Genomic DNA, 25,855 nt, shown 5'->3' on the forward strand with positions numbered 1-25,855 from the left:
TCAGGCACGCACTGAGGGTCCAAGAACATGTCCCCCAAGGAGAATCGGGACTACTGTACAGGTAACTGTACAATCCCAATTTATTTTATTTTTTTTAAAGATTTATTTACTTATTTCAGAGAAAGAGAGAAAAAGAGGGAGGGGGAGGGATGGAAGGAGAGAGAATCTCAAGCAGACTCCCCGCTGAGCATGGAGCCTGATGGAGGGCTCGATACCATGGCCCTGAGATCATACCTGAGCCAAAATCAAAAGTCAGACATTTAACCAATTGAGCCTCTCAGAGGCCCCTTATTACTTTTTGAAATCTTTGTTACAGCTTTTGTAAATTGTATCCTCTAACTGGTTGTTGTTTGTATTTATGAATGAAGTCAATTTCCATATCATAATTTTGTACACTAATTTCCTGTGGTTTCTCCTTGTTTGTAACCTATTCCTTCATTGATTTTACTGCATGTCAAGAAATTCACCAAGCCATCTGCAAGTCACATGGTCAGATTCTCCTCTGATTTTTACCTCTAATTTCTTAGGCTTACCTGCTTGCATTGACGGGTGCCTGCAGTCACTGCTAGATCACTGTTACATATACGTATATGGCATGACAGTAGTGGTGGGCATCCGTGCCATCCGTGCCTGGTAGTTAGGGTTGCATGAGTAATGAAGGCAGAGATGCTAGTCTGAGAGACTGTAGAGTCATACCAGCTTCTTCCAAATGCTCTCTTTTCAGTGCTTTCACCTGATTCATCCTCAAAAGCTAAAGTACCACAAGAACATTGCACTTATTCTATTTTTTACTAGTTAAAACTCATTCACATTTTATTGGCAGGTATGAACCACTTTGAGTTTTCCCTCCCACTCCCGTTTCAATTCCTATGGGTGCGATGAACCTAAAGGAATAAGAACAGTCCCATATTCTGGACCTGTGGTCATGGCCGTCTGCTGGGGGTCCTCTAGAGGTATTCTCCTGGGGTTCCATGGACTCTGAATCTATATAAACACGTGTATTTCGGGTGTCCCCAGTTGCTGAGGATTTTCAGTTTTACACATAATAAGGATTCAAAAACATCATGCTGAAAATAAAGAGAAGATACAAATGAATGCCTTATACAGAAATCCCTCTCAAAGAATCCCAAGGTGGGTACCTGGGGGGCTCAGTGGTTGGGCATCTCCCTTCAGCTCAGGGCGTGACCCTGGGGTCCCAGGATTGAGTCCTACATCAGGCTCCCCCAGAGGGAGCCTGCTTCTCCCTCTGCCTGTGTCTCTGCCTCTTTCTCTCTCTGTCTCTCATGAATAAATAAATAAAATCTTTAAAAAAAAAAAAAACACCCAGTCTAATGGATGGGAAAATAAGCCTGTAAGTACAGGGCTCGTAAGAAGGACGATAGTGAGGTGGGAGAAAATGTGGCGATCTGGACACTAAGTGCTCCCCCCCCCCACTTCCCCGCCCTACAGCGCTCCTAGGTGGGAGTGAGAGAGGAATGGATGAATAATCATGTATGAAACTCTATGCGTTCATTAGGTTCATTCATTTCTAACACATATATTGTTCTCAGCTTGGATTATCTCAGCATATTATACAGAACACACTTATTTTTACCTGGTAAGCAATGCCTTCTAAATCTTCCTGTGGCTAATGACAAATAATGAAAACATATTTCATATACTTTAATGGCTTTCAGGGATTTTGATGTTAACAGGTGGTATTTTTTCCCCTCATTTTCTCTTCCTCACACTCCCCAATGTCAGGAAGAGAGTTTTTACTCATATTGTCTGATATTTATTTTCTCTTCCTGAGTTCCTGTCTGCCTCAACCATCTCCATGGGAGGTGACATAGAGACACCAAACCCAATAGTATCAAGGGAGCCCAACAGGTAAGAGAAGGACTGAGAAAATAAATATAGTAAAACAAAACAAAACAAAACAAAAACATGATAGCAAATGAGGAAGAATCTGGCTTAGAACCCACTCTGGTATTTGCCTGTTTTTTTCGGCATTAAAATCCATGCAGCATGTGGAGCTAAAATTGAACTTTAGCCAAGCCTTCCTTAGCTTGCAATTTTGTCATAATCATCCTGACACAACACTTTGCATCCACAACACCCAAGGACACCTCCCGGGAATGGACTTCCTTACACCGTGTGTTTTCCCAGGGCTCTCATTACCTGGAGCTCGAATGTCTGAACAGTGCTTCCTGTTTTGTTATACACGAACTGACCTAGGAAAATCTCTTCTCCCTCACACTGTTTCGAGATGCCCTGCAAAGGAAAGCAACAGACAAGGGGGTTCTCATGAGTGCATGCTTGGTTCAATAAACAGAGCCTGGCGTCTGTCCAGGTAGCAACAGTTCACAAGACATCTTTGGGTGTCCACCAGGGCCATGGTGCTGTGCCAGGTGCTGGTGCTGCCCTGGCACCCAACAGGTGTTTAACTCAGGGGCTTGTGAGGTGAGAAGAGGCTGACCCACAGGTCTGACCGGATAGATAGACAATAGGTATATAGATTGATCAATTGACCGATGGATGATAGATACGTAGATGTTAGATACATAGGTAGATAGAGATAGATGATAGATAAGACAGGGTACTAGAGGAAATCCCACCATTCACTCTGGCTCAATGACGGAATTTGCAGTTGGCATACCTTGAATTAAATAAACACCAAATGAGTGGCGCCAAGGTAGCTCAGTTGGTTAAGCGGCCGACTCTTGTTTTTGGATCAGGTCATGATCTCAGGGTCATGCTCTGCACTCAGCATGGAGTCTGCTTGTTCCTCTCCCCCACTGCCCCCACCCTACTCTCTTTCTCTCTCTCTCAAATAAATAAGTAAATAAAATCTTTAAAAAACATACACGCATAAGGGGCACCTGGGTGGCTCAGTGGTTGAGCGTCGACCTTCAGGTCAGGTCATGATCCTGGAGTCTTGGGATGGAGTCCCACACTGGGCTCCTCACAGAGAGCCTGCTTCTCCCTCTGCCCCTCCCCACTGCTTGTGCTCGCTTGCTGTCTCTCTTTCTCCAAAAAATGGGTAAATAAAATATTTAAAAAGACAGAGAAATGAATTTTATTGCCTGAAGGGTCACCCATAATTCCTCTGTAATGAGCACCTGGGTGTGCCTCTCTGAGAGAGGGTTCCAGCTACTCAAATCCAACCCGTGTCAGCTGTAGGTGTCATCAGACCCCTACTGGGGAGAGCATCAGGCTCGCATCGAAGGACAGTGGTTTCCTTTCTGCCCTGTAACCCAGAATCATGACACCTACAAGTGTTCAAACGGTGCACAAAGCAGGGTGGGCACCCACATTTTAACTCCAAGCCTCCCATCCAGATAGGGCCAACAAGGAGTTGGAGAAAGGCATAAAGCAACAGGGAACACCTAAAATGTAGTCTGGAGATAGCCGATGGGTGGGTGGACTGCCCTGGCTGGAGGGGGACCAGTAGCATGTCTACACCTGCCATCACAAGTTCCCAGAATGGGCAGAGGCAGGGCCAGGGCAGGAGGCCAGGCACAGAGTTGCAGGGACAGGTGCATGAACCTATTCTCCCCATGGATGATGGCAAAGCTGCAATCTCCTGAGCACAAGGTTGCAGAATTCCTCAAGGGTCAACCTGCCCCGTATCACACTCTGGGCTCCGGAAGAAACAGTCCAAACAGAACATCCACCCAAGTGCCTCACTGTCAGTAGCCAGCACCTTGCATGGGGAGCTTTCAGCTGACTTTTTACCCTTTGGCTCCTAAATGCAACAGAAAGCATCAGCAGCCAGGAGAGAAAAGCACTTTTCAACAAATAGAAAAAGTGATATTTGGGGATAAAGACACGAGAGAGAGCAGAAGGTAAATGCAACACGACTAATTAATATCCACTAATATCTTCTGAAGCTTAAGAGAAGATATTGCATCCATGAAGGAAGAAACTTAGACCCTAAAGAAAGGAGTTATTTACAGGAAAAAAAAGGTCTAAGAATAATCACAACAGTGGAAATGAAAAATTCAACATATGGGTTAAGATAAAATTTGACAAAAATCTTTCAGAAGGTGGAGCAAAAAACAAAGAAAGGAAATTAGAAAATATTTTTTACATAATAGGTTAGGTGATTAAGTCAAATCCCCGGATGCAGACGTGAAGTTCTGGTCAGATCAGAGCCGAGGGGCAGAGTGGCGCAGAGCGACATCTTTAAAAAAATAAAAAAATAAAGAATAAACTTGGAAAGTGCCTGACATGAAGCAACATGATGGCAGGATTTTTACCATTCTGAAAAAGAGGGGTGGGGATTGCTCTGTGATTGGAATATAGAAAAGTAAGCAAATGAAATTAAAATGAGGCATTTGTTATCCTCAGGAACATCGGAAATCATACACAAAGAAAACAGTATTTCCATGAACTCTATGGTTCGGTGAGAACAGCACCACTCACACTGTAAGTGGAAACGTCGCATATTGATTCAAAGGAAGATGTGGCATCTACCAGGGTCCCCACCCTGAAACGCAGATTTACCACGTGACCCAGTAATTCCTCCTCCAGGTTCAGACCCGAGAGAAAGGAACACCAGTGTCCACACTAAGACGAATGCTCTCAGGGCACTATTCATAATGGTAAAAATGGGGGAAACAATTCAAATGCCCTTCCGCTGATGAGTGGATGGATAAAACATGTCTAGCCACACAACGAATTATTATTCAGCAATTTATTTATTGTTATTTTTTCAATGTTTAAAATATTTTTTCAAGATTTATTTATATATTTGAGAGAATGAGAGATAGAGACAGGGAGGGAGAGGCAGAGTCTTAAGCAGACGTCGCACTGCACACAGAACCCGGCACCTGGCTCCATCCCAGAACCCTGCGATCATGACTGAGCTGAAACCAAGAACGGACACTCACCAGACTGGGCCACCCAGATGCTCCTATTATTCAGCAACTTAAAAAATGAAGTAGTGACACGTTATATAACACAGGTGAACCCCAACAACATGATGCTAAATGGAAAGAGCCGCTCACAGCGGACCATGTATTATACAATCCCACCTATATTGAAATGTCCAGAGTAGGCGACTTTGCAGAGACAAAGCACGTCAGTGGTGCCAGGGGTTGGAGATGACAGCTGACAACGAAGGAGTGCAAGTCTTCCTTTGGAAGGAATAAAAATGTTCTAACGTTGATTGTGGTGATGGATACACAAGTCTGTGAATATACTGAAAGCCGCAGAAGTGAACACTTTAAGGAAGTGAACTGCTGATGTGTGAATGGCATCTCAGTACATTTGTTTTTTAAAGAAAAGACAGACCCCCAAATTGGGAGGAGAATGAGAATGAGAGCTGTAGAAGAGGACTAATCTTCATTTTTCATCAGAGGAAGTCAGTGGATTATAATCGAAACTGAAAAATCAAAAAGTAAAAGTAGGGGCACCTGACTGGCTCAGTCAGTAGAGCGTGTGACTCTCGATTTTGAGGTGGTGAGTTTGAGCCCCATGTTAGGCATGGAGGTGACTTTTAAAAAAAGAAGTAATGGTAAAAGCAAATATGAAGGCAAGTACCCAAATGAGCAGCTAAAACTGTGGCAAGTAGAAGTTTCCAGAGAAGCTGGGGTGTAAACCCTGGCACAAGAAAAAAAAAATATTTCATTATCGGCATATGAGAATGTTGATTTTTTTTTTAATTTTTTTTTTAATTTTATTTATTATGATAGTCACAGAGAGAGAGAGAGAGAGGCAGAGACACAGAGGGAGAAGCAGGCTCCATGCACCGGGAGCCCGACGTGGGACTCGATCCCGGCTCTCCAGGATCGCGCCCTGGGCCAAAGGCAGGCGCCAAACCGCTGCGCCACCCAGGGATCCCCAGAATGTTGATTTTTTAATTGTGTGCATATAGCTTTGGTAAAAGTAAAAAAAAAAAAAGAGTTAGAGAAATTATCTGGTCCAACCCTCTCTCTTTGTAGATGGCAAAGCTGAGGTTCTGGAAGGAAATAACCTTCTCAGAGTGACAAACATGGTTAGCCGCATGGCTCAGGTGACATCCCAGCGTGTGATTCCTAACCAACCCCCTCCTAGCACAACCCACGCTGAACACGGATTTCGAGTGCCTCTCACATAGACAGAAAATTCTTTGGGTGCGCTGGAGATGTTCCCTGAGGGAGACACCTTCTCCGAGATGTGCTCCATGGTAACGGCGGTTGGCACGATCTTCCTGGCAAGCTTGATCAGGGCGTGACCCTGGGAACCTGGGAAGGCCCAGCACTTCCCAGGGTGGACGTCCGGCTGGAAAGGAAACACCAGGTTAATCTCTTGTCTTGTATAAATCCACGCTGCACCATTGGTCAGCAAATCACTACTGACCGCAGATCTCGCTTATGCCTATGGTATGAAGGAAAACTGCCCAGATATCCAGGGGTTTGCTTGTTTTCCCAGGGCACATTGTGCTTCTATCACTCAAAGCCCTTTATTATAGGATTATCTATAATATGATTGCATAATTTATTTATTATGTATTTTCTTTTATTACTCTAACTAGTCTGTATGTCTAGAAGGCAGCCAGTTGGCATGAGTGCTGAGGGCGTGCCAGTGGCAAAGACAGTGATAGAGGTGATGGTGGTGGTGGTGGTGGTGGTAAGGAAGAAAAAAATGTACCATTTTCTAGATCCAGAGTCTGGAATGAAATCTGTACAATTGCTCCTGGAGGTAGTCCTACCTTGGAAACTGACTCCAGGTTTGTAGATTGTAGTTAAGATCGAGCGCTACCAGCTGTTGAAGTCTCCCTAGAGCCTTCTAAGTTGAACTCAGATGTTTTCACGGGAATCTTACTTGGAAATTTATCCTGTTATACTTGGACTCTGTAGGAATGTGTAGCCCGAACAGCGTGCAGCAGTGCCTGCACCGAGGGGCATGTACCTTGAGATAACGTTTGTTAGAAGACTGAAGTTTTCAACAAAAAAGGGGCGGCCACAGAATCAACTCAAGGAGAAGATATAGAACGCAGCATTCTATTTAAGTAGTAAATCATCTAGTTTAGTGACTTTAAAATAATAAAAACAATTACAAATTAATCAATCATAGATTACTGCTCATAAAATAAGAAATAATTTCTATAGTTTGATGACTATTAAAACGCAAGTAGGGGGCGCCTGGGTGGCTCAGTCAGTTAAAAATCTGACTCTTGATTTCGGCTCAGGTCTCAGGGTTGTGAGATCGAGTCCCACATCCGGCCCCATGCTCAACGGGGAGTCTGCTGGAGATTATCTCCCCCTCTCCCTCTGCCCTCCTCCCTGCCCCCACTGTCTCTAAAAAAATATTAAAAAATAAAATAAAATGCATAGACATGGTTTCAGGTTCTGTGACAAGTTCAGATTGGTCTCCATTTTGGGTGTTAATATTTTCATGACACTTAACAGGAACAAAATCTTCAAGTATAAATAGATTCCTCTGGGTCTAACTTTTACCTGGAGGATAATATCTGGAGGCATCTCATAAGTTAAGAACCCAATCCCATGCCAGTAAAGTTTTGCTTTATTATTTTTGTAACTTTCTGAGGTCCCGGCTTCCACAATAGAGGCCCCTAAAAAGATAAAATAACTTTCAAAATTGAGAATTACACGTCTCCAAACACATCAGTTATACATTTTTTTATAAATTTATTTTTTATTGGTGTTCAATTTGCCAACATATAGAATTATACCCAGTGTTCATCCCGTCAAGTGCCCCCCTCAGTGCCCGTCACCCAGTCAACATCAGTTATATTTTCATAGCGTTGTTAGAAAAGTATTCCCAGGCAAATTGCAAGTAAGGTGAAGTTCACACTGGGGAACCGGTAGGGAAAGTATGGCTTCCCGCTCTCATTACCACTGAGATTTTGTCTCTTTGAGAAAACCATGCTTGTTCCTTGTGGTTTCACAACATTTCTGAAACTGGTATTGATTCAGTTCTGAACTGAACAATTGATTCAGAGGTGGAAATTTTATGTGTATTGTGTTTATTACCTAATCAGACTTACAGACCATATTTTAACAGCTCATGTGATGAGACTATTATGTCAGCCCAACCTACTTAAAAGCAAAAAAAAAAAAAAAAAAAAAAAAAAAAAAGCATAAAAAACTGTTGAGTGCTGGGTGGCTCAGTCATATAAGCAGGCAATTCTTGGTTTTGTCCAAATTTTTCAGTTGTATGTAATCAGTGAGGGGAGAAGCTGGCATGGGCTCTCTCCACATTGGTCCAACCAGAAGCTGGCAACGCACTTCATGCTCGCATTTACTAAGAAACCATAACATGTTCTGCTCGTCCTTGTTCTACATGGACTATTGCTGGATTTGCATTTGTCACTGTGAATTTTTCGAAATGGAAGCTATAAATGCATTCAATAAAGAGGAGGAGGGATCCCTGGGGGGCTCAGCAGTTTAGGGCCTGCCTTTGGCCCAGGGTGTGATCCTGGAGTTCCAGGATCGAGTCCCGCATCGGGCTTCCTGCGTGGAGCCTGCTTCTCCCTCTGCCTGTGTCTCTGCCTCTGTCTCTCTCTCATTCTGTGCCTCTCATAAATAAAAAAATAAAATCTTTAAAAATAAAAAAATAAAGAAGAGGAAAGAGGAAAGAAAGCATAAAAAGGGTGTATCTAAATGCCAGTATTAAAAAAAAAAAAAAGGATTCTCTGCCTGGTTCATCTCCCCATGTCTTTTTTTTTTTTCTTTTGGTAAGATTTTATTTATTTATTCATGAGAGACACAGAGAGAGAGAGGCAGAGACACAGGCAGAGGGAGAAGCAAGCTCCATGCAGGGAGCCCGACATGGGACCCCATCTCCCGTCTCCAGGATCATACCCCGGTCCAAAGGCAGCGCTAAAATGCTAAGCCACCAGGGCTGCCCCCCCCCCTTTTTAAATTTTATTTCTTTATTTGAGAGAGAGAGCATGAGCAGGAAAGGCAGAGGGAGAGGGAGAGAGAATCTCAAGCAGACTCCATGCTGAGCACAGAGCCCAACATGGGCTCGATCCCAGGACCCTGAGGTCACGATCTAAGCTGAAACCAGGAGTCGGATGCTTAACTGACTGTGCCACCCAGGTGCCTCTCACCTCCCCAAGTCTTATTTCAGTGCTAATTCTCCCCATGCTTCAGGAAATTCAGATGCAGGCAGGTCTATTCTCTTGCTGGGCCTCTCTCAACCCGTGTGCATGCACACGTGCACACACACAACTGAATAATCATTCTAGTCCAAATGCTCTTGATTTTGCACAAGGCACAACTTTATTGTCCCAGTATAAATCTGGCTTTGTCGATTGGTAAAAATCAGCGTTACTGCGTTTGTTTTATATTTTCCCCCTCTTGCTCACTGAGCACATGTCATGTACGGACTATCACAGGCAGATAGGGAATATTAAGGTTAATGTTTCTTAGTGTAAGCACTTAAGAATTAAGTTCAATTGGAAGACTTTAAGAATGTAGTCTTTTAACATTATCATTTAATCACTGATAATACATTTAGATTAGTCATTAGCAGTCATTTTAGAATATAAAATATAAAATGTTCTAACTTTTGTATCGCTTATCCTATTTTCTGCATTCCCAACCTCATTGTGGCATGACAGCTTCCTTTGTGGTCCTTTTTTTCTTTTCTTTTTTTTAAAGCATTTATTGATTTATTTGAGAGAGAGTGAGCATGAGCAGGGGAGGAGCAGAGGGAGAGGGAGAAGCAGGCTCCCCGATGCAAGCTGGATCTCGGGACCCTGAGAACATGACCTGAGCTAAAAGCAGACACTTCACCCACCGAGACACCCAGGCGCCCCCCTTTGTGGTCCTTTCAATGCATGCTAATGAAGATGCCCAGTTTTGCTTCTTCCAAGATTTGCACCCCGAAAACAATTAACTACAAACATTTCCATTCTCTTCCTCATTGTCTAGATTTGTGAATTTTGGCTTCTTCTCAAGTTATTGAATACATAAGTATGTTTTCTTAATAAAAAAAATAGAGAGGGGGCACGTGGCTGGCTCCGTTGGTAAAGCATGCGACTCTTGATCTTGGGGTTGTGACTTTGAGCCCCACATTGGGTGTAGAGATGACTTAACAATAAAAAATAAAAAATCTTTTAAAAAAGTAAAAAATATATAAAATAAAATCATATGGAGAATCAGGACACTTTGGAAGCGTTAACTCTTCAGCTTTTACTCACCTGCTGATTTAAGCGCATAGTCGGCCATCTGGACTTGGTCCTCTCTCAACTTTTTAAGGACATAATTTACCAAGTTTGACATTTCCTGTACAAGTATTAGAAAGAGTTTTCAGTTAACAATTTTGGCCAACTGCATGAGTTTTGACAATTTGTTGATGTGGAACTAAGTGTCATAATCTGCAAAAATACCAGCAGTGAACATTTAGGGAGCTGTACAGAGCCAGCCACGGCACACAGATTTCCAATGCCCTCCATAGCTCTGTGGGATTGCTGCTTCCTGGGCAGCTGAGGTGTGTCCAGACACCCCCAAGTTGGGGCATGGTGGACCCAAGGCCCCTTCAGAATCCCTAACAAGCCCCCGTCATGCTCTGCAGTGAGGAGATCACACGAGGTTGTGTGTGCCACCTGCTGGGCACCCCCCTTCATTCTTGCCTGAAGACTTAATCGTTCTGTAGGTATTTGGGAATCGGGCAGTTTACATGGAGTTCATGCTTGTTAGAAAGTATCCATCCTTTGAGTTAATGCGGGCTTCTTTTAAAAAATATATATATACATATACATATTATTTATTTGTTTATTTATTTATTTATTTATTTGAGAGAGAGAGCACAAATTGGAGGAGCAGCAGAGGGAGAGGGAGAACCAGACTCCCCGCGGAACAGGGAGCCCGATGTGGGGCTGGATCCCAGGACCTGAGATCGTGATCTGAGCTGAAGGCAGATGTTTCACCAACTCAGCCACCCAGGCACACCTAATATTGGCTTCTTAAGGATGTTCTTATTTTATAAAGCAAGTGTCCCAGATTTGTTCTCTCTCCCTCAAATAAATAAAATCTTTTTTAAACGTGGACATTAAGGGAAGAAGAGAAGTTAGTGCAGAAGAGCGAGAAAAGCAGCAAAGCCAAGCTCTTCAGTCTCCAGCACAGTGTTGTGCAATGGGGAATGGACAGGTCAAGTGCACTAGCTTCAGACGGTCCTTGAATAAAAATATTCTAAGTATTTGTGTATAGACATTCAGGGGCTGCATTTCTGAATGATCTTCTGTTTTACTGGAAAATAAAATGGAATCAGGTTATTTATTTTGGGAGGAAGTCAGTTATATTGGAACACGGTCTTCTCTGTGATACACAAATGATTTAAAAAAAAAAGTGGGTTTCTGTGGCAAGCTTTATGGAGGTAAGCTGCTGTCAGGGAGTGTTGAGGAGGAGGACAAAGCCACAGAGCAGCCAGCCCTGGATTTGACGGCAAGCCCGGAATGTGCCCCTCCCAGGCGCCCTACCTCATCGGTGGCCTCCATGGGGTCCTGGTCCTCATCTTGGTCCGTGTTCCAGCTGTAGCTGTGCAGATCCTCCTGCGTATCCCTAAGGAGTGCCTTCAGAACATCTATTTGTTCAATTAAAAATAGAATTTCACGGAAGTTGTTCTCCAAAGTCTGGCTTTCCTTCCTGGAAATGGAGACGCCAATGTGAAAGGAGGGAAAGTGAGCCCCCATCATCAGCTGGGCTTGGGGAGCAGCAGAGCAAGAGCCAAAGGGCTTTATGTTGTAGGCAAAGTCTTGAGCGAGGGCACTCAGGATGCCCTTCGTCCAAAGCACCACCTCTCACTCTCTACAAAAGCAAGCACACTCAGGGGGAGCTTCCAGGATGCACCCCAAAGCTTGGGGGGTGCTCTCCGCAGGCAGGTGGGGCTCGCCCTTGCCCATCCCTCGTCCCTCCCTCGGGGCTCTGCCACCCTGACCCGAGGCTGCAGGACCTCACAGCATGAAGCCTAATCCCAACCTGTCACCTTGTTCCCTTGTTCAAAAGGGAACAGCCTGCATTTCCAGTGGGGTACAGAGCAGGGGGGTCATCCCGAGCCCCGAGGTCCTAGAGGCTCTGGAAAGGAGTGTGGCTAGAGGCTGGTGGTGGGAGGCTGAGGGGCTGGAGGCCGCAGCCCCGGTGGGGGCACCTGTTCCTGCTGACAGTAGGTGTCAGAATGGCTCCTGCTATTTTTACAGCTTGAAAATGACTGGTGGGTGGCATAAGAATGTGTCGAGCCAGCAGGCATTTCCTTTTGGTGAAGAACGTAAGCACTACTCATCTCGTATTCTTTCCTTCCAATTTGTAAAACTACATGTTCAGAGTTTGGAAAACACAAGATCTTCATGAAATAAACAGTTACGTTTCATTATAACAGTCATTATTCTGTGCAAAAAATTAGTGACAAAATAGAGATCCTGCTTATAATCCTGTGTCCTGCTGCACTTCCCAGGCACAAGATATATTACTATTTATTATAATCATTAAACATATATTACTTATTATTATAGTTATTTTGAAGGCTTCATAATTCTCCATTACATGTTCTCAAATGTACTTAACCATTGGCTTATTTTTCTTATCTAGCTGGTTTTCATTGTTTTTTAGTCATAAATAATCTTGAAAGCACCACTCAGTGTACATTCCCTTAAAGAATGAGCCACAGAAGTGGGTTTTAGTTTCAGAGTGTTACAGGAACATTCCGCCACTGGAGTCACACCAGAAAGTCCCACAAATCAGAAAATCTCACTCACTTTAAAAGCTCCAGTTGCTCTTTCGGCATTCGGAGTCGGGCCTGGAAAGAACCAGAGGACCCACATCATTCTGCATCCTACCTATTCACGCAGAATGAGTGTTCTTATTCATAAAGGGGAATGAAATCACTTTTCCACCCTGATGTCCCTGCATGACAGGTGGACACCAAGTGACCTCTAACACACCTGTGTGTCTGTCAGCCTTCCTGTAAACAGGTTTTGTGGGGATGAAATCTGACAGTGACAACTGGAGTCCACGAGGGGTTCTGTTCCTCACGGGGCCGGGCTCTCCCGGCTCCTGGCCCCCGTCTCTGCCCAGCAGCCCGGCCTTACCCTCTGGGTCCCTGGTGGGGACTCCTATCACCGGGTCTAGGGCCCACCTCGGAAATCCGGGCCGTTTCATCTCAGGAGCCCTGAATGCATCTCAGGAGACTCTTTCGACATCACAGGTTCTCAGGCCGGGCACCCAGCTTCCGAGGGTCACCCTTCAGCCCACCGCAGGGACCACCCATGGGCCGCGGGGAAATCGCTCCCCGCCCTCCTCTGCTGACCAGTCTGCTCTTCAGCTCCGACACTGGGGCTCCTTCCTACCCGTTTGCTGCGCAAAGTGGCTCCGCTCCGCCAGGGAGGGCCTCCCACGAGGGCCCAAGGGAGGGCGCCGCGGCAAAAGCAGTGCAGCCTGGTGTGCAGTAAAAAGGCACTGCTGGGTTTCGGGGGGTCATTTTTGTTTAGAGAGAGAGACAGAGAGAGCACACACGTGGGGGGAGGCGCAGAGGGAGAGGGGACCCCAAGCAGACTCCCCGCTGAGCACGGAGCCCGATGCAAGACCGATCCCAGGACCCTGAGATCATGACCTGAGCTGAGGTCAGGAGTTGGATGCCTAACCTACTGAGCCTCCCAGGAGCCCCATGTTCTATTTCGTTTGTTCGTTTTAAATCTGCCAAGCAATTTAACTCCGTATAGGATCCCCTTAATGTGTTTCTTTTGTAGGGTCGTGAATTTGGGAGCCTATTTTTAGGGGAGAGAGAGATACTTATTTCTAGTTTTCAGTCTCTGTTGGAGGAAGCTCCCTGTCGGGAAGGGCAGCGTTTTCAACTTCCATCTCTTGCTTTCCACTCTAGCCTTAAAACGGTGGGTAGAAAATACTCCCTCATTAATTTGCTGATAAATGCATGTGGGTGTCCCTTGAAAATTAAAAAAATCTCAGGATTGTTTTTTTAATTTCATTTTGGCTTCTCCTCCAGAAAGGGTTTCAAGTGGCTTCCACAGTAGGAACATATACAGTATGAAAACCCACAGGACAATAAACCAGTAAGGAAGTCAAAGGTATAAGGAGAAGGGGATGGAAGGCTGGAAGGTGCGATCCCCATCCCCTTGTGACCACGTGTGCAGGGTGGTGGGCTGGCGTGCAGGCGAGCCTTCCCTGCCTGGACGTTGTTAGCCGTGGGCCCCATGTCAGGTTCTAGAATCAGAGACCAAATTGGAGGCACAGGGAAGCCAGAATGACCAAAATTCTCACTAAGCATACTGCTAAAAAAAAAAACCCAAAATCGAAGGTGTGGGAGAAGCTGCGTTGCACTGCGCCTGCGGATGGATGCCCGCAGCGCTGACTTCCCTGAGAACTCTGGGAGTCCCGCCCCGCAGCTGTGGCCTCCCCACAGAACTCTCTGGGGTCTGAGGTCAGCCGCATTTGCGATCAACTGAAGGATGAAGTGGTCAAGGAGGGACGGGAGAGCGAGCTGTGGCCAGAGCCACGGTGTCGTTTACTGCTGTCATGTTTTTTAAAAATGCTTTTCCTCTTAAAAGTATGGAAATCTCAATTTCAGACACTTCACAAATCTGCACGGGGACCAGGCCAATCTTCTCTGTCTGATCTTTTTTTTTTTTTTAAGATTTTATTTATTCATGAGACAGAGATGCAGAGACACAGAGAGAGCCAGAGACACAGGCAGAGGGAGACGCAGACTCCATGCGCGGAGACCCACGCGGGACTCGATCCCGGGGCCCGGGGTCACAGTCAGGTCACCTGGGCTGAAGGCCGGTGCTCCACCGCTGAGCCCCCGGGCAGCCCCTGTGGTCTTACTCTTAGTGCAGGTGCTGCGTCCCAAGCGAGCACCATCGTGGTTTGCCTTCCCGGGCGACGTGGAGGCGCGGGGTGTCTGCCAGACCACGGCCCCCGAACGCGGGGGGGGGGGGCACCGACTCCGCAGGAGGCTTCAGATCGCCTCACCAGGCTGTTACCTCTCTCTCCCCTTAACACCTGCCGCAAGAGCCCCACACCTTGCAGGTGGGTCCTAGAGGCCTAATGGCTGCAGGCTGCTCGAGGCAAACCAGCTGCAGGTGGGAGCAGCTCAGTGCGGTCACCGACCCGAAGCTCTGATGGGTGACGGGACAGTGGCCGGGCCGGCGCCGTGTGGCAGTACAACCAGCTCCCCCGCATGTGCGGCCCACGGTTCACGCTGGCAAGTCCTCTCTCGGCAGAACCCGGGTGTGAACTCGAGCCCCAGGCACACAACTAATTTCCTTAATTGTTCTAAGCCAGCTTCCTAATAAATGGATTTAGTGATACTCTTAAGAAAGGCTCATTTTGAGGAGAAAGTGAAATATGTATTTCGTGTCCCTATAATCATTTAAGATGCAGAGTTACTAACACCAGCTTCCTGCCCTGGAAGATGCAGAGGGCCCAGCTAACTTCTCGAAGGGCAGTATTAAGTCTTTAAGATTCAGTATAAAAAGGTCACCTAAAAACTGGGAATCGTTTATCCTTCTTGTAGGAGTTTATCCTGAATGAAAAAATTAAGCGTAGTTGAAAAGATTTGGCAACAGAGACATCTGTGTTGATGATATCGGAAAATTGCAAACAGTCCAATGGTTTGGAAACAAGTATTATGAAATATGTTACTTATTTCTATCTATCCACTGGAATATTAGGCATAAAATGCCGTAGTTCTAATATTATATCTAAAGAGAAGGGAACATTGTTTAAGATCTATTGTTAACTGAATAAAAACAGCTTCTATTGCCTGTAGCTTGGGATCTATAAAGAAATTACCAAAAAAGAAAAGAAAAGAAAAGAAAAGAAAAAAGAAAAGAAAAGAAAGGAAGAAAAGGAAAGGAAGGAAGGAAGGAAGGAAGGAAGGAAGGAAGGAAGGAAGGAAGGAAGGAAGGAAGGAATCACCTAGAAATAAGGCAGAGTCAGTGCCGCGCGGGTCCTGGCACAGCTTCCTCCCGCGTGGAAACTGGTAACACCTGTGGTGTCACGGAGGCGCCTCCCCTGAAGATCCGGCCAGAATGTCGTAGGCAGAGGGGACGCCCAATGTCAAAGCCCTGACAAACCGCCAGGGGAGTTCTTGAGCGCGTTCGTCAGGGTTCTCCAGAGAAACAGAACCAGTAGGATGTGTGGAGAGGAGGGAGGGAGGGAGGGAGACAGGGAGAGAGAGATTTATTTTAGGGAACTGGCTCCCATGATTGAGGAGGCGGGTGAGTCTGGCATCTACGGGGAGGCTGGCATGCCGGGGGCCCGGGGAAGGGTTTGTATTGCAGCCCAAGTCCGAAGGCTATTTGGGGGCAGAGTTTCCTCATCTTTGGGGGACCTCACTCTTTTTCTCTTAAGACCTTCAACTGATTGGGTGAGGCCCACCCACGGCACAGAGGATGATTTGTTTTACTCAAAGCCTATCGGTGTAATGTTAATCACATAAAAAAAACCTTCACAACAACATCTAGAACTAGTGTTTGGCCAAACATCTGGGCACATACCCTAGTGAAGCTGACCCGTACGATCGTAATAGGCATTAATCCCAAACTGGCGGTAACCGGAGGCCTCTGTTGCCCATGCCCATGAAATTCTCGTCTCCGTTTTCCTGGAGGTGATCGGACTCTCCGGCCCCAGCTCCTGTGGGCCTGGGTCCTGGTCTTTGATGTGAGGGCCACGTGTGCAGGGGCTCTCTCAGACTGACCCTCCTTGTGGGGTTTCCACGGGGCTCTCCTTTCACCCGGGATCTGACACTCGTTATTCAGATTCCCAGGACATGCAGGGCAGACGGCATCCCTGCAACTGGGATCCATTCCAGGTATCAGCCTACGAGCTTCCCAGGGGACGGTCCTCCGGACAGCATGGTCTCCCCTGGAGGGACACGACCAGACACAGGGGTTGCCGAGTGAACTGAGAAGCAGGATCTGGAGGAAAGCAGCCGTGAGGTCAGGTGCAAGGTCACTGGCTGGGTGGGGTCCTTCCCACAGAGCAGTGGCTCATCTGGCCCCTGTCATTCCTCTCTTCTCTGGTCTTTGGAGGCAGACGCGGTCTGGAGAGCTGGGTGGGCCGGAGGGAGGACACGGCTGTCTGGCCCAGTGTAAGCCCACGTAGACGGAGCTGGCTCCCAGCTGAAGGGGAAGCTGTCCCGTCCAGAGCACCAGCCACTGCCTCACAACAAAGTGCTACTTGCGGGATTCTGGGCGCTGAAGCCTTCCTTGGAGAGCTTTCTGCATCTGTTCAGTGACTGTAACAGAACATCTAGGCTGGGGGGGCGGGGGCTCAGGAAGAACCGGATTCTATTCCTCAGTCCTGGAGGCTGGACCCGAGATCAAGGTGGGTGGATCCTTGTCTGGGGAGACCCGCTTCCTGGTTCACAGAGAGCGTCTTCGTTCTGTGTCCTCACGTGGTGGAGACGGCGTCGGGGAGCTCTCTGGAGCCTCCCCTGCAGGGCGCTCACCCCAGGCACGAGGCTCCACCCCGTGACCCCCTCACTTCCCAAAGGCCCCTGGGGATTCGCTTTCAACTGGGACAACACCCAAATTCAGTCTGTGGCATTCTGACCTTGGCCTCCCAAAATAAAGTCCTTGGTGCTTCCAACATGCATCCATTCTATCCCAACAGGCTCCAGAGTCTTGGCTCATTCCAGCATGAACCAAAAAAAGTCCAAAACCTCGTCTAGAGAGCACCTAAGTCGGATATGGGTGCGATTCCAGGTACAATTCTTCCTGAAGCTCCTGCAGCTGTGAAGCTGTGCACACACAAGGACGAGACAGCTGTAGGGTGGACGGCCTCATTGCAAAAGGGAGAAACAGGGAAGACCAGAGGTTCACAAAATTCAGTCTGTGGCAGGAGCCTGCTGGGATCAGAATGTGTAGGGTCTCTTAGCCATAGAACCACTGACTAGGACTCTGGTCCCTACGTTGTCCCTATTAGATGTTTCCATGCAAGACGAAGGTCACATACTGCAAGTGGGAGCATATTAAATTCTAAGCAAGTGACGTACACAATGATTCAACAAAACCTCACCTGGTAGTTATAAAGCCTTGAACCATATTCTGCAACTAAAGCATAGAAGTGTCTGGATTTCTGAGGAAACTCTGCTTCTTTAAGCCACCTGTGATTTCCAAGTCCTGTGAAAGAAAGAACGACTCTGATGAGAGGGTTTGTCTGCAAACATGTACGATGCTCTACATGTGTTCTTTCTAAAGACTTTTATTTTTCAGTCGTCTCTACACCCGTGGGCTTTAACTCACAACGCCGAGATCCAGAGTCGCGAGCTCCGCTGACGGAGCCAGCCAGGCGGCCTGATGTTTCACAGGCATCAACAAGAATTTCTCCGAGCATGAACAGTACCTATGCTCATAAAAAGAATATCGGATCCTTGGCTGACAATATGGGAAAATGGCAACACTGGGCGCTGAACGAGTTCTCCGTTGAGATGTCCGTATGCTGCCAAAGACGAACAGGATCTACTTTTCGTGGACTCTGAAAACTAACCCCAAACTTACAGCAACCAGAGGGCAGAGAGAAGGGTTCCTGCTCCCCCGCTGCCGTCCCTGTTTCCAGCGCCGTGGCAGTGGCTGCGGGGATCGGAGCCTACGTGGCTCGTGCCAGGAGCTGATGGACACTGGTTCTCAAGCTACGGTGACGGGGAGGTTTGGCCTGCCTGGTGTTCCCACTCTCTGCGGCTAGAGGGCCTTCCTGGGAGGCTGTGGTGTCCGCTCAAAGATTAAGGACAGGGTGGCTGGCTCGGCCGGCGAAGTGCCTGCCTTCAGCCCAGGTCCTGGGATCGAGTCCCGCCAAGGGCCGCCTGCGTGGAGTCCGCGTCTCCCTCTCCTTCCACCCACTCCCACCCTCTGCTCTCTCTCTCTCTCTCTCAAATAAATAAATAAACAACATTTCTTTTTTAAAAATTTAAGGGCATAAATTGGTTTTGCCCACCTGGGCAAGGGACAGTGAGTGGGCAAGTGGCAGACAGACCCCAAAGCACAGGAAGGAGAAGTCAGAGGGGGAGTCTCCGGTGAGAACAGAACTTGGAAGCAAAAGAGGACTGCAATGCGCGGGTCCAGACGGGATGCGTGCTCATTAGGGACGGTGGAGTGGATCCAGGCTCGCGTCTCAGGTGGCTCTGCAGGCTCCGTGTGAGCAAGACGTGGCGGTCCAGGCAAGGGCATGGGAGGCCTGGCTCAGCCCTGAAGGGAGCCCCAGCGTCAAGACTTGGAGAGGACTCATTGTCTCTCTGCAGACTCTGGGACGTCTCTGCCAGGTCACTACTGACCTATGAGGTGGCAAACAGCGATGTGAACAAGTGACCGGAGCCCTCAACGAGGAATCACAGCAATCCCTGGGAAAGGGGGGAACTTGAAGTCATCCCTAGGGATTGTCCAAACACCGAACATAATAGGCAAAAACTTTATTTTCTTTTAAAGATTTTATTTATTTATTCATGAGGGACCCAGAGAGAGGCAGAGACACAGGCAGAGGGAGAAGCAGGCTCCCTGCGGGGACCCCAACGTGGGACTCGATCCCGGGACCTCAGGGTCACGCCCTGGGCCGAGGCAGACGTTCAACCACGGAGCCCCCGGGCGCCCCAGGTTTTGTGTGTTAAAGAGAGCACGCTTGCGTGTGCATTCACACCGGGAAGGGGCGGAGGGACAGGGAGACAGGGAATCTGAAGCAGACTGCACACTGAGCGCAGAGCCTGACGTGGGGCTCGATCCCACGACCCTGAGATCACGGCCGAGCCCCCGGCTCTCTGGTGTCCTATATTAAAGAGCGATTTCCCCGTGCGTCAGGGGTGGTGACGTGGGACCTCGGCCGTCTGACACCTGAGCGTGGCCCACGTGGGGCCTGCACTTCAGACCCCGGGAGGAGTGAGTGTGACACGCGTTCACTTCCGCGGCCTTCCCTGGCATGTCCTCAAGCGGTGAGGGCCCCGTCCCCACTCAGAAACGTCCGGGGCCCGGCTTGAGCCTCACCTCGTGTGACTTACCTACGAGGAGGAGCGTCAGGATCCACAAGGTGCTTAGGACCATCTTCGTGGACTGGGTCAGCCTAGGAGAGGAGGAGCAGGACTTAGCGGGCCGCAGCCCCCCATTCCCTGACCGTGGGCCTACGCGCCCGGCCGAGGCCGTGTGTGCGGTCCATTCACGGCCTCGCCGAGCTGCAGAATCCGGGTGAGCCTGCACCCAGACATCCTGCCCCCCGCTGCCACGCACCGTGCGGCTCCGGGGCCGTCTGCGTCGTGCGTGTGCCGGCTTTCTCATGTGTGCATAGATGCCTACGGAGGACGCAACACAGGGGTTATCCTTCAGAAGAAGGGGTGAGGGTCTGATTCTATGGAAATTGCGTATTAAGGGAGGTGCCTGGGTGGCTCAGTCGGTCGAGCGTCCAACTCCTGATCTCAGCTCAGGCCATGATCTCAGGGTCATGAGATCGAGTCCCGTGCTGGCCTCCACACTGGGTGTGGAGCTCGCTTATAAAATAAGGAAAAGAAAACACAAGAAAGGAAGAAATCAGGCACTCAGCGAAAGAACTGGGACAAGGAACAACTATCTGAGGAAGGGCTTTAAAGAATTGTAACACTTCACCTCACCTTCTATTGGGGTCCCCATCCCTGCAGAAGAGGACAGCAGCCCCAGCTGCCCGGTAGGGGGCCTTCACAGGATGAGCACAGCCGTGTCACCTCAGCGAGAACAAGCAGAAGCTCACCGCAGGCCCGCACGTCCCCATCAGGCCCTGGGCTTTCCGCCCCACAGGTCACCTCTGTCCTGGCCTCTGTCCCCATTGAACTGGGCTGCCTGGCCTTGAGCCGGCGGTAAGCAGAACCATGTGTGGATGTCCTCCCTCTCATTAGGGCTCGGTGCCCCGCTGAGTGAACACTGCGCCCGCCCCAGTGTCGCGGGGCTTCCCGGGCTGTGACAGCGCTGCCGGGACTGGGCGTGCCGTGGGCGCATTTGGTTCGGGTGCGCTCCTGAGAGACGGGCCGCTCGGTCCCAGAGGCTGTGCATTGCCAGACAACTTTGCAAACAGAACCTCCACACACCCAACTCTCTAAAGCAAAAAAAGAAAAAGGCTCAGATATAGGCTGAGGAGGCTCAGGAAACTAGGAGCTTCTGGACAAAAGCCCTCTGGTTTGGCAAACTTTGTTTTTCTCACTCAAAACATATTTTTTAAAAAACCAGATCGAGGGCCCCTGGGGGGCTCGGTGGTTGAGCATCTGCCTTTGGCTCAGGGTGTGACCCCGGGGTCCTGAGATCGAGTCCTGCGTCGGGCTCCCTGCATGGAGCCTGCGTCTCCCTCTGCCTGTGTCTCTGCCTCTCTCTCTCTCTCATGAATAAATAAATAAAATCTTAAAAAAAAAAAAAAACAGATCCAAAGGGATCACAAGGTAGGGGAGAGGCAAAGCTTTGTCAAGTCACCTCAGCAATTTGGGCTTTGTTTCTGACCTGTTAAACTGACCCATTAACCAAAAGGTACGATTCCCTGCTCCAGGTCCAGGAAGACGTGCTAAGGAAGTCTGGGAGTGACTTCACTGAGTTCTTGATACGTTCATTTCTTTAAATTTTGATCTTTCTTTAGTTTTAGGCACAAATGACAGTAAACAGATTACCCTGTGTTGAATTTTTGGAGTCAGCTGACCACTTAGGCGATGCACCAAGCTACTCTGCGCCCTGTGGCCCTGAGTTGTGTAGTCAGGAGCAGCTCAGATCCACACCAAACCACAGAAGAGCCTCGGACCAGCCAGCCAGTCCCAGCCCAGGGCAGGGGATGGAGGAGCTGCGCCCCTGCCCACTGGTGCCCAGAGTGGGTGGGCTGTGCTAACAACCCAGAAGGTTCTCTCCGCTCTGCCCTCGGCTGGGGTGGAAGGGGGTGTATATCTTGAAAACACATCCTCTGTAAATATTATTTATTGGTCACCGGGGGGAGGGGGCGGGGGGGCGTCCCCTGCCTAAAGAGAGTCATTCAAAGGTGGATTGCCAGCCCCGGAGCCTTCCTGCTGCTGGAGGAGAGGAGGATGGCCACATTCCCATATTCGGGACAGGTTACTTCTGTGTTTTGATAAAACCCTGGCTGTCAGGCACTGCTTTCCAGAGCCCCCCAGCTGCTTTGCCACCTGGATTATGACTGCCCGGAGCTGTCTTCCCGCATCACCACGATGACAGGAGACTTCAGGAGACTCTGTGGCCCTCCCTCATTGGTTCGGAGCAAGGGCTTGGCTGTTACCCCTCCCATGATGTCCTGTCACTTCTCCTCTTTGTTCTCCCAGCAGGTGGCCGAGGGGGCAGGTGCAGGGGGTGGGGGTGGGGGGCTGGCACCTTTGGGCCTCCTGCTGCCTCCTGGCGGCCAGTGCACACCTGCTCTGACGACAGGACACAGTTATTGGCTCCAAATGTCTGCCCACTAACCGTGCAATCCCTTCCCACCCAGGAGGCACTAAACGCACCCCGTGTCCAGAGTCCCAAACTGTGTGTTGCGCTAAACGCCGCAAATCACAGAGAACAGGCAAGCTAGGTAAAAACAGGAATAATCTGTAAATTCATAAAGTGAAATAGTAATCTTGCGGCTGCTGCTGTGGCTCATTCATTTTAAAAGGTAGCTTCCAGGGCATCTGGGGGCTCTGATGGTTAAGCATCTGCCTTCGGGCCAGGTCATGATCTTGGGGTCCTGGGATCGAGCCCCGGGTTGGGTTCCCTGCTCAGTGGGGAGTCTGCGGCTCCTTCTCCCTCTGCAGCTTCCCCTGCTTGTGCACTTCCTCTCAATTAAATGAATAAAATCTTTAAAAATAAATAGTAAAGCATAAAAAGTGGCTTCTGGTCCACAACCCTTGGCCCCCGTGGGCCGTGATGAGTGAAAGCGTCCCTGGCTGGAAGGAGGGCAGGGTGCCGCAGGAAGGCCCGCGATCAAGAGAACCCTGCCAGGACACTGTGTGGAGATGGCTTTCTCTCAAAGGGAGAAAGGCCTGCATTGGGTTGTTTCCCAAGGAGGCAGAGCCCGTGCGGCGTCCGGCCGGACAACCTAAGATCCCACGGAAGAGACTCTGCAGCTTACTACGTACCCGTTGGGGTCGGGGCTTCCGCACTCCGGGAGCGCGACATGCAGACTGGAGCTGCCGCCGGCTTCTTCCGATTGAGCCCGAAAAAGCCTGGCGCCCCTTCTTGGCTTTGGCCTCCCACTCATTTCCCCCCACGAGGCAGCAGAGCGCTGGCAGAGGGGAGAGCAGCCCCTGGCTGGCCGCTACGGTGTGAACAGCATGACCCCACCAGGGCCCAGGGCTGCTCTCTTGGCTCCCCTCCCGGGGGTTCTCCTTCCAGGGAGAAAGCTGCCCCCTCCCTGCCCTTCTGTTGCATCACCTCCTGTGACACATCACAATGGCCCAGGCCTTGTCAGGCACCTCTCCGCCCGCACAGCACTGTCCGCGCTCCCTGGTGACACCCGCTGACTGGCCTGCGTCCTGCCGAGGTCCCCCGGTACCCCTCTCTGCTGCCACAAACCAGCGGTCAGCTGTGTTCCCTGCACAAGGGAATGCCATGGATACAACGGAGACCCCAAACTATTGCTCCCCATCTCTCTCCTGCCCTTTCCTTCCCGTGGGGGCTGCGATCTGGAAATTGATACCCGAAATTCCCGCGTGTTTTTAAATAATTCATCACAAAACAGGTGTCCATAAATAACACAATATTGGCTACATGCCTTCCACTTAAATGACCTTCCTCAGTTTTCTTTTCTTTCTTTTTTTTTTTTTTTTAAGATTTTATTTATTTATTCCTGAGAGACTCAGAGAGAGGGGCAGAGACCCAGGCAGGGGGAGAAGCAGGCTCCCTGTGGTCATGCCCTGAGCTGAAGGTGGCGCTAAACCTCTGAGCCCCCCGGGCTGCCCAACCTGTTTTCTTCCACTGTCCCGGGACGGGACGAGTTAATGCCACCGCACTCACTTTCACTGCCGTGCCCTATTTGATGATATATTTTATCATAGACATGTCACGATCATTTACCAGCTCTTGGATGGACGCACACGGAGGCGGCCTTTAGTGTTTCAGCAACGCAAATAATGGCCAGTGCCGGTCCTGTGCATGTCTCGTGCACACTGTTCACCAGGCCCACACCTAGGAGCGAGTTGATCGGGTGTACAGTCCCCGCTGGCAGCTTTTGAGCGTGACCCACGGGGGCGTGGAGCGGGTGGCTGCCTCGCTCTTCCTCTCCATTCCTCTGTGTGTGTGTGCCCAGGTGTGCGGGTGTAAGTCTGTGTGCATGGGTGTGTGCACACTTTTTGTGTGCATGTCTCTGTGCATGCATGTCTTTTTAAAAATGTTTTATTTATTTATTTATTTATTTATTTATTTATTTATTTATTTATTTATTCATGAGAGACACAGAGAAAGAGGCAGAGAACACAGGCAGAGGGAGAAGCAGGCTCCCTGCGGGGAGCCCGGGATCACGACCTGAGCCACCCAGGGATCCCCTGTGTGTGCATGTCTGTGTGTCCCTGTATGTGTGCAGAGTGTGCATGTCCTGTGTGTACTGTGTGCGTGTACGGGCTCGTGTCTGTGTGTCTGTGTATGCAAACACGCGTATGTGATGTGCGTGTGTGAGTGTGTGCATGTGTGTGTGTGTGTGAGAATGAGAGAAAGAGAGTTTGGTCTTTTTCCTCTTACAGTTTTTTAACATTTTCTATCTTTCTTTGGTGTTCTTTGGTTTCACTTCAGTACACCAAGTGTGATATTAGTTCTCGTTGCTTCTTCTGTTAGACTCGGCTACTGTATCCTTGCTCTTCGGGCGCTCATGCATCTCTTTATTTCTGGAATATTTTCCCCCCATCAGTTCTTCAAATGCTGCTTCTTTGCCACGGCCTCTGGGTTCTTGTGATGCCCACCTATGGACATTGTGAGTTCTTCGGGATTTACTCTCCCCGTAGGTCCACTGCCCCATTCTAGGTGGTGTTTTTGTGAGGTTTTTCCCTTCTTTATCTGTGCTCGTTTCAGGGTGAACTCATAAGTGCTACTTTATAATTCACTAATTTACTCTTTGACCCCGTGAAGTCCAGATCTATCCCAAGAATCCCAATGTGTCTCCTATTCTACATCATTGTCCCAAACTCAAGGGGGACAGAATGAAGCACAGGGAAGCACTGCCGCCGTGCCACACTCTGACCCCAGCTCAGGCTGTCCTGCCTCCCAGCACTGCCACCACTTACTTGTTTTCTCTCTGGGATGCCATATGCACAGATAGTGACATAGTTATGTAAAATGTGGTTACGAGCAAATATTTATCTGTGTATGTATCTATAAATACATTCATCTCTTCACATTGTGGGATTGGTACCTGACTGTAAACTGTATTTTGCATCTTGCTTTTTTTTCTCTTAAAATATCTATCTTGAAAGTCCTCCCAACTCACCTGGAGGTGACCGTCCCCAGGTTTTCACGGCTGCATGCTATTTTCCATGTGACATTGTCTGTTCAACCTGCCTCATACTGATGAGCATTTTTAAAAGATTCTATCTATATCTATCTATCTATCTATCTATCTATCTATCTATCTATCTATCTATATCTATCATCTATCTATCATCTATCTATCTGTCATCTATCTATCTATCTATCTATCTATCATCTATCTATCATCTATCTATCTATCATCTATCTATCATCTATCTATCTATCATCTATCTATCTATCTATCTATCTATCTATCTATCTATCTATCATCTATCTATCTATCTATCTATCATCTATCTATCTATCATCTATCTATCATCTATCTATCTATCTATCATCTATCTATCTATCATCTATCTATCTACCTATCTATCATCTATCTATCTATCTATCTATCTATCTATCTATCTATCTATCATCTATCTATCTATCATCTATCTATCATCTATCTATCTATCTATCATCTATCTATCT

The 25,855-nt window shown here is 48.4% G+C and overlaps 1 protein-coding gene across 1 annotated transcript; it reads right to left on the reverse strand.

Annotated features, from left to right (window-relative positions):
• Positions 1–947: 947 nt before the first annotated feature.
• Positions 948–23,123, reverse strand: SUN3 (Sad1 and UNC84 domain containing 3). Its single transcript, XM_041723589.1, has 10 exons — positions 23,002–23,123; positions 19,936–19,997; positions 17,970–18,073; positions 12,689–12,729; positions 11,417–11,582; positions 10,139–10,223; positions 7,425–7,540; positions 6,079–6,246; positions 2,161–2,253; positions 948–1,067 (listed from the first exon to the last, which is right to left on the reverse strand). Exons 1-10 carry the CDS (start codon positions 23,121–23,123, stop codon positions 948–950), a joined length of 1,077 nt encoding a protein of 358 aa, XP_041579523.1.
• Between the last annotated feature and the right edge of the window lie 2,732 nt (positions 23,124–25,855).

This window comes from Vulpes lagopus, chromosome 11 (genome assembly GCF_018345385.1).
Source record: "Vulpes lagopus strain Blue_001 chromosome 11, ASM1834538v1, whole genome shotgun sequence".
In the NCBI taxonomy this organism is placed as follows: domain Eukaryota; kingdom Metazoa; phylum Chordata; class Mammalia; order Carnivora; family Canidae; genus Vulpes; species Vulpes lagopus.

What these genes read in the sequence shown, in the direction of transcription:
- SUN3 (XM_041723589.1), bottom strand. Translation starts at nt 23,123, where the DNA reads ATGAGTGGGAGGCCAAAGCCAAGAAGGGGCGCCAGGCTTTTTCGGGCT. An exon ending in GAGCAACTGGAGCTTTTAAA is followed by an intron (nt 11,583 to 12,688) that starts GTGAGTGAGATT and finishes CTCCATTTCCAG; the next exon opens with GAAGGAAAGCCAGACTTTGG. An exon ending in TTCAGACATTCGAGCTCCAG is followed by an intron (nt 1,068 to 2,160) that starts GTAATGAGAGCC and finishes CTTTATTTTCAG; the next exon opens with CATGATGTTTTTGAATCCTT.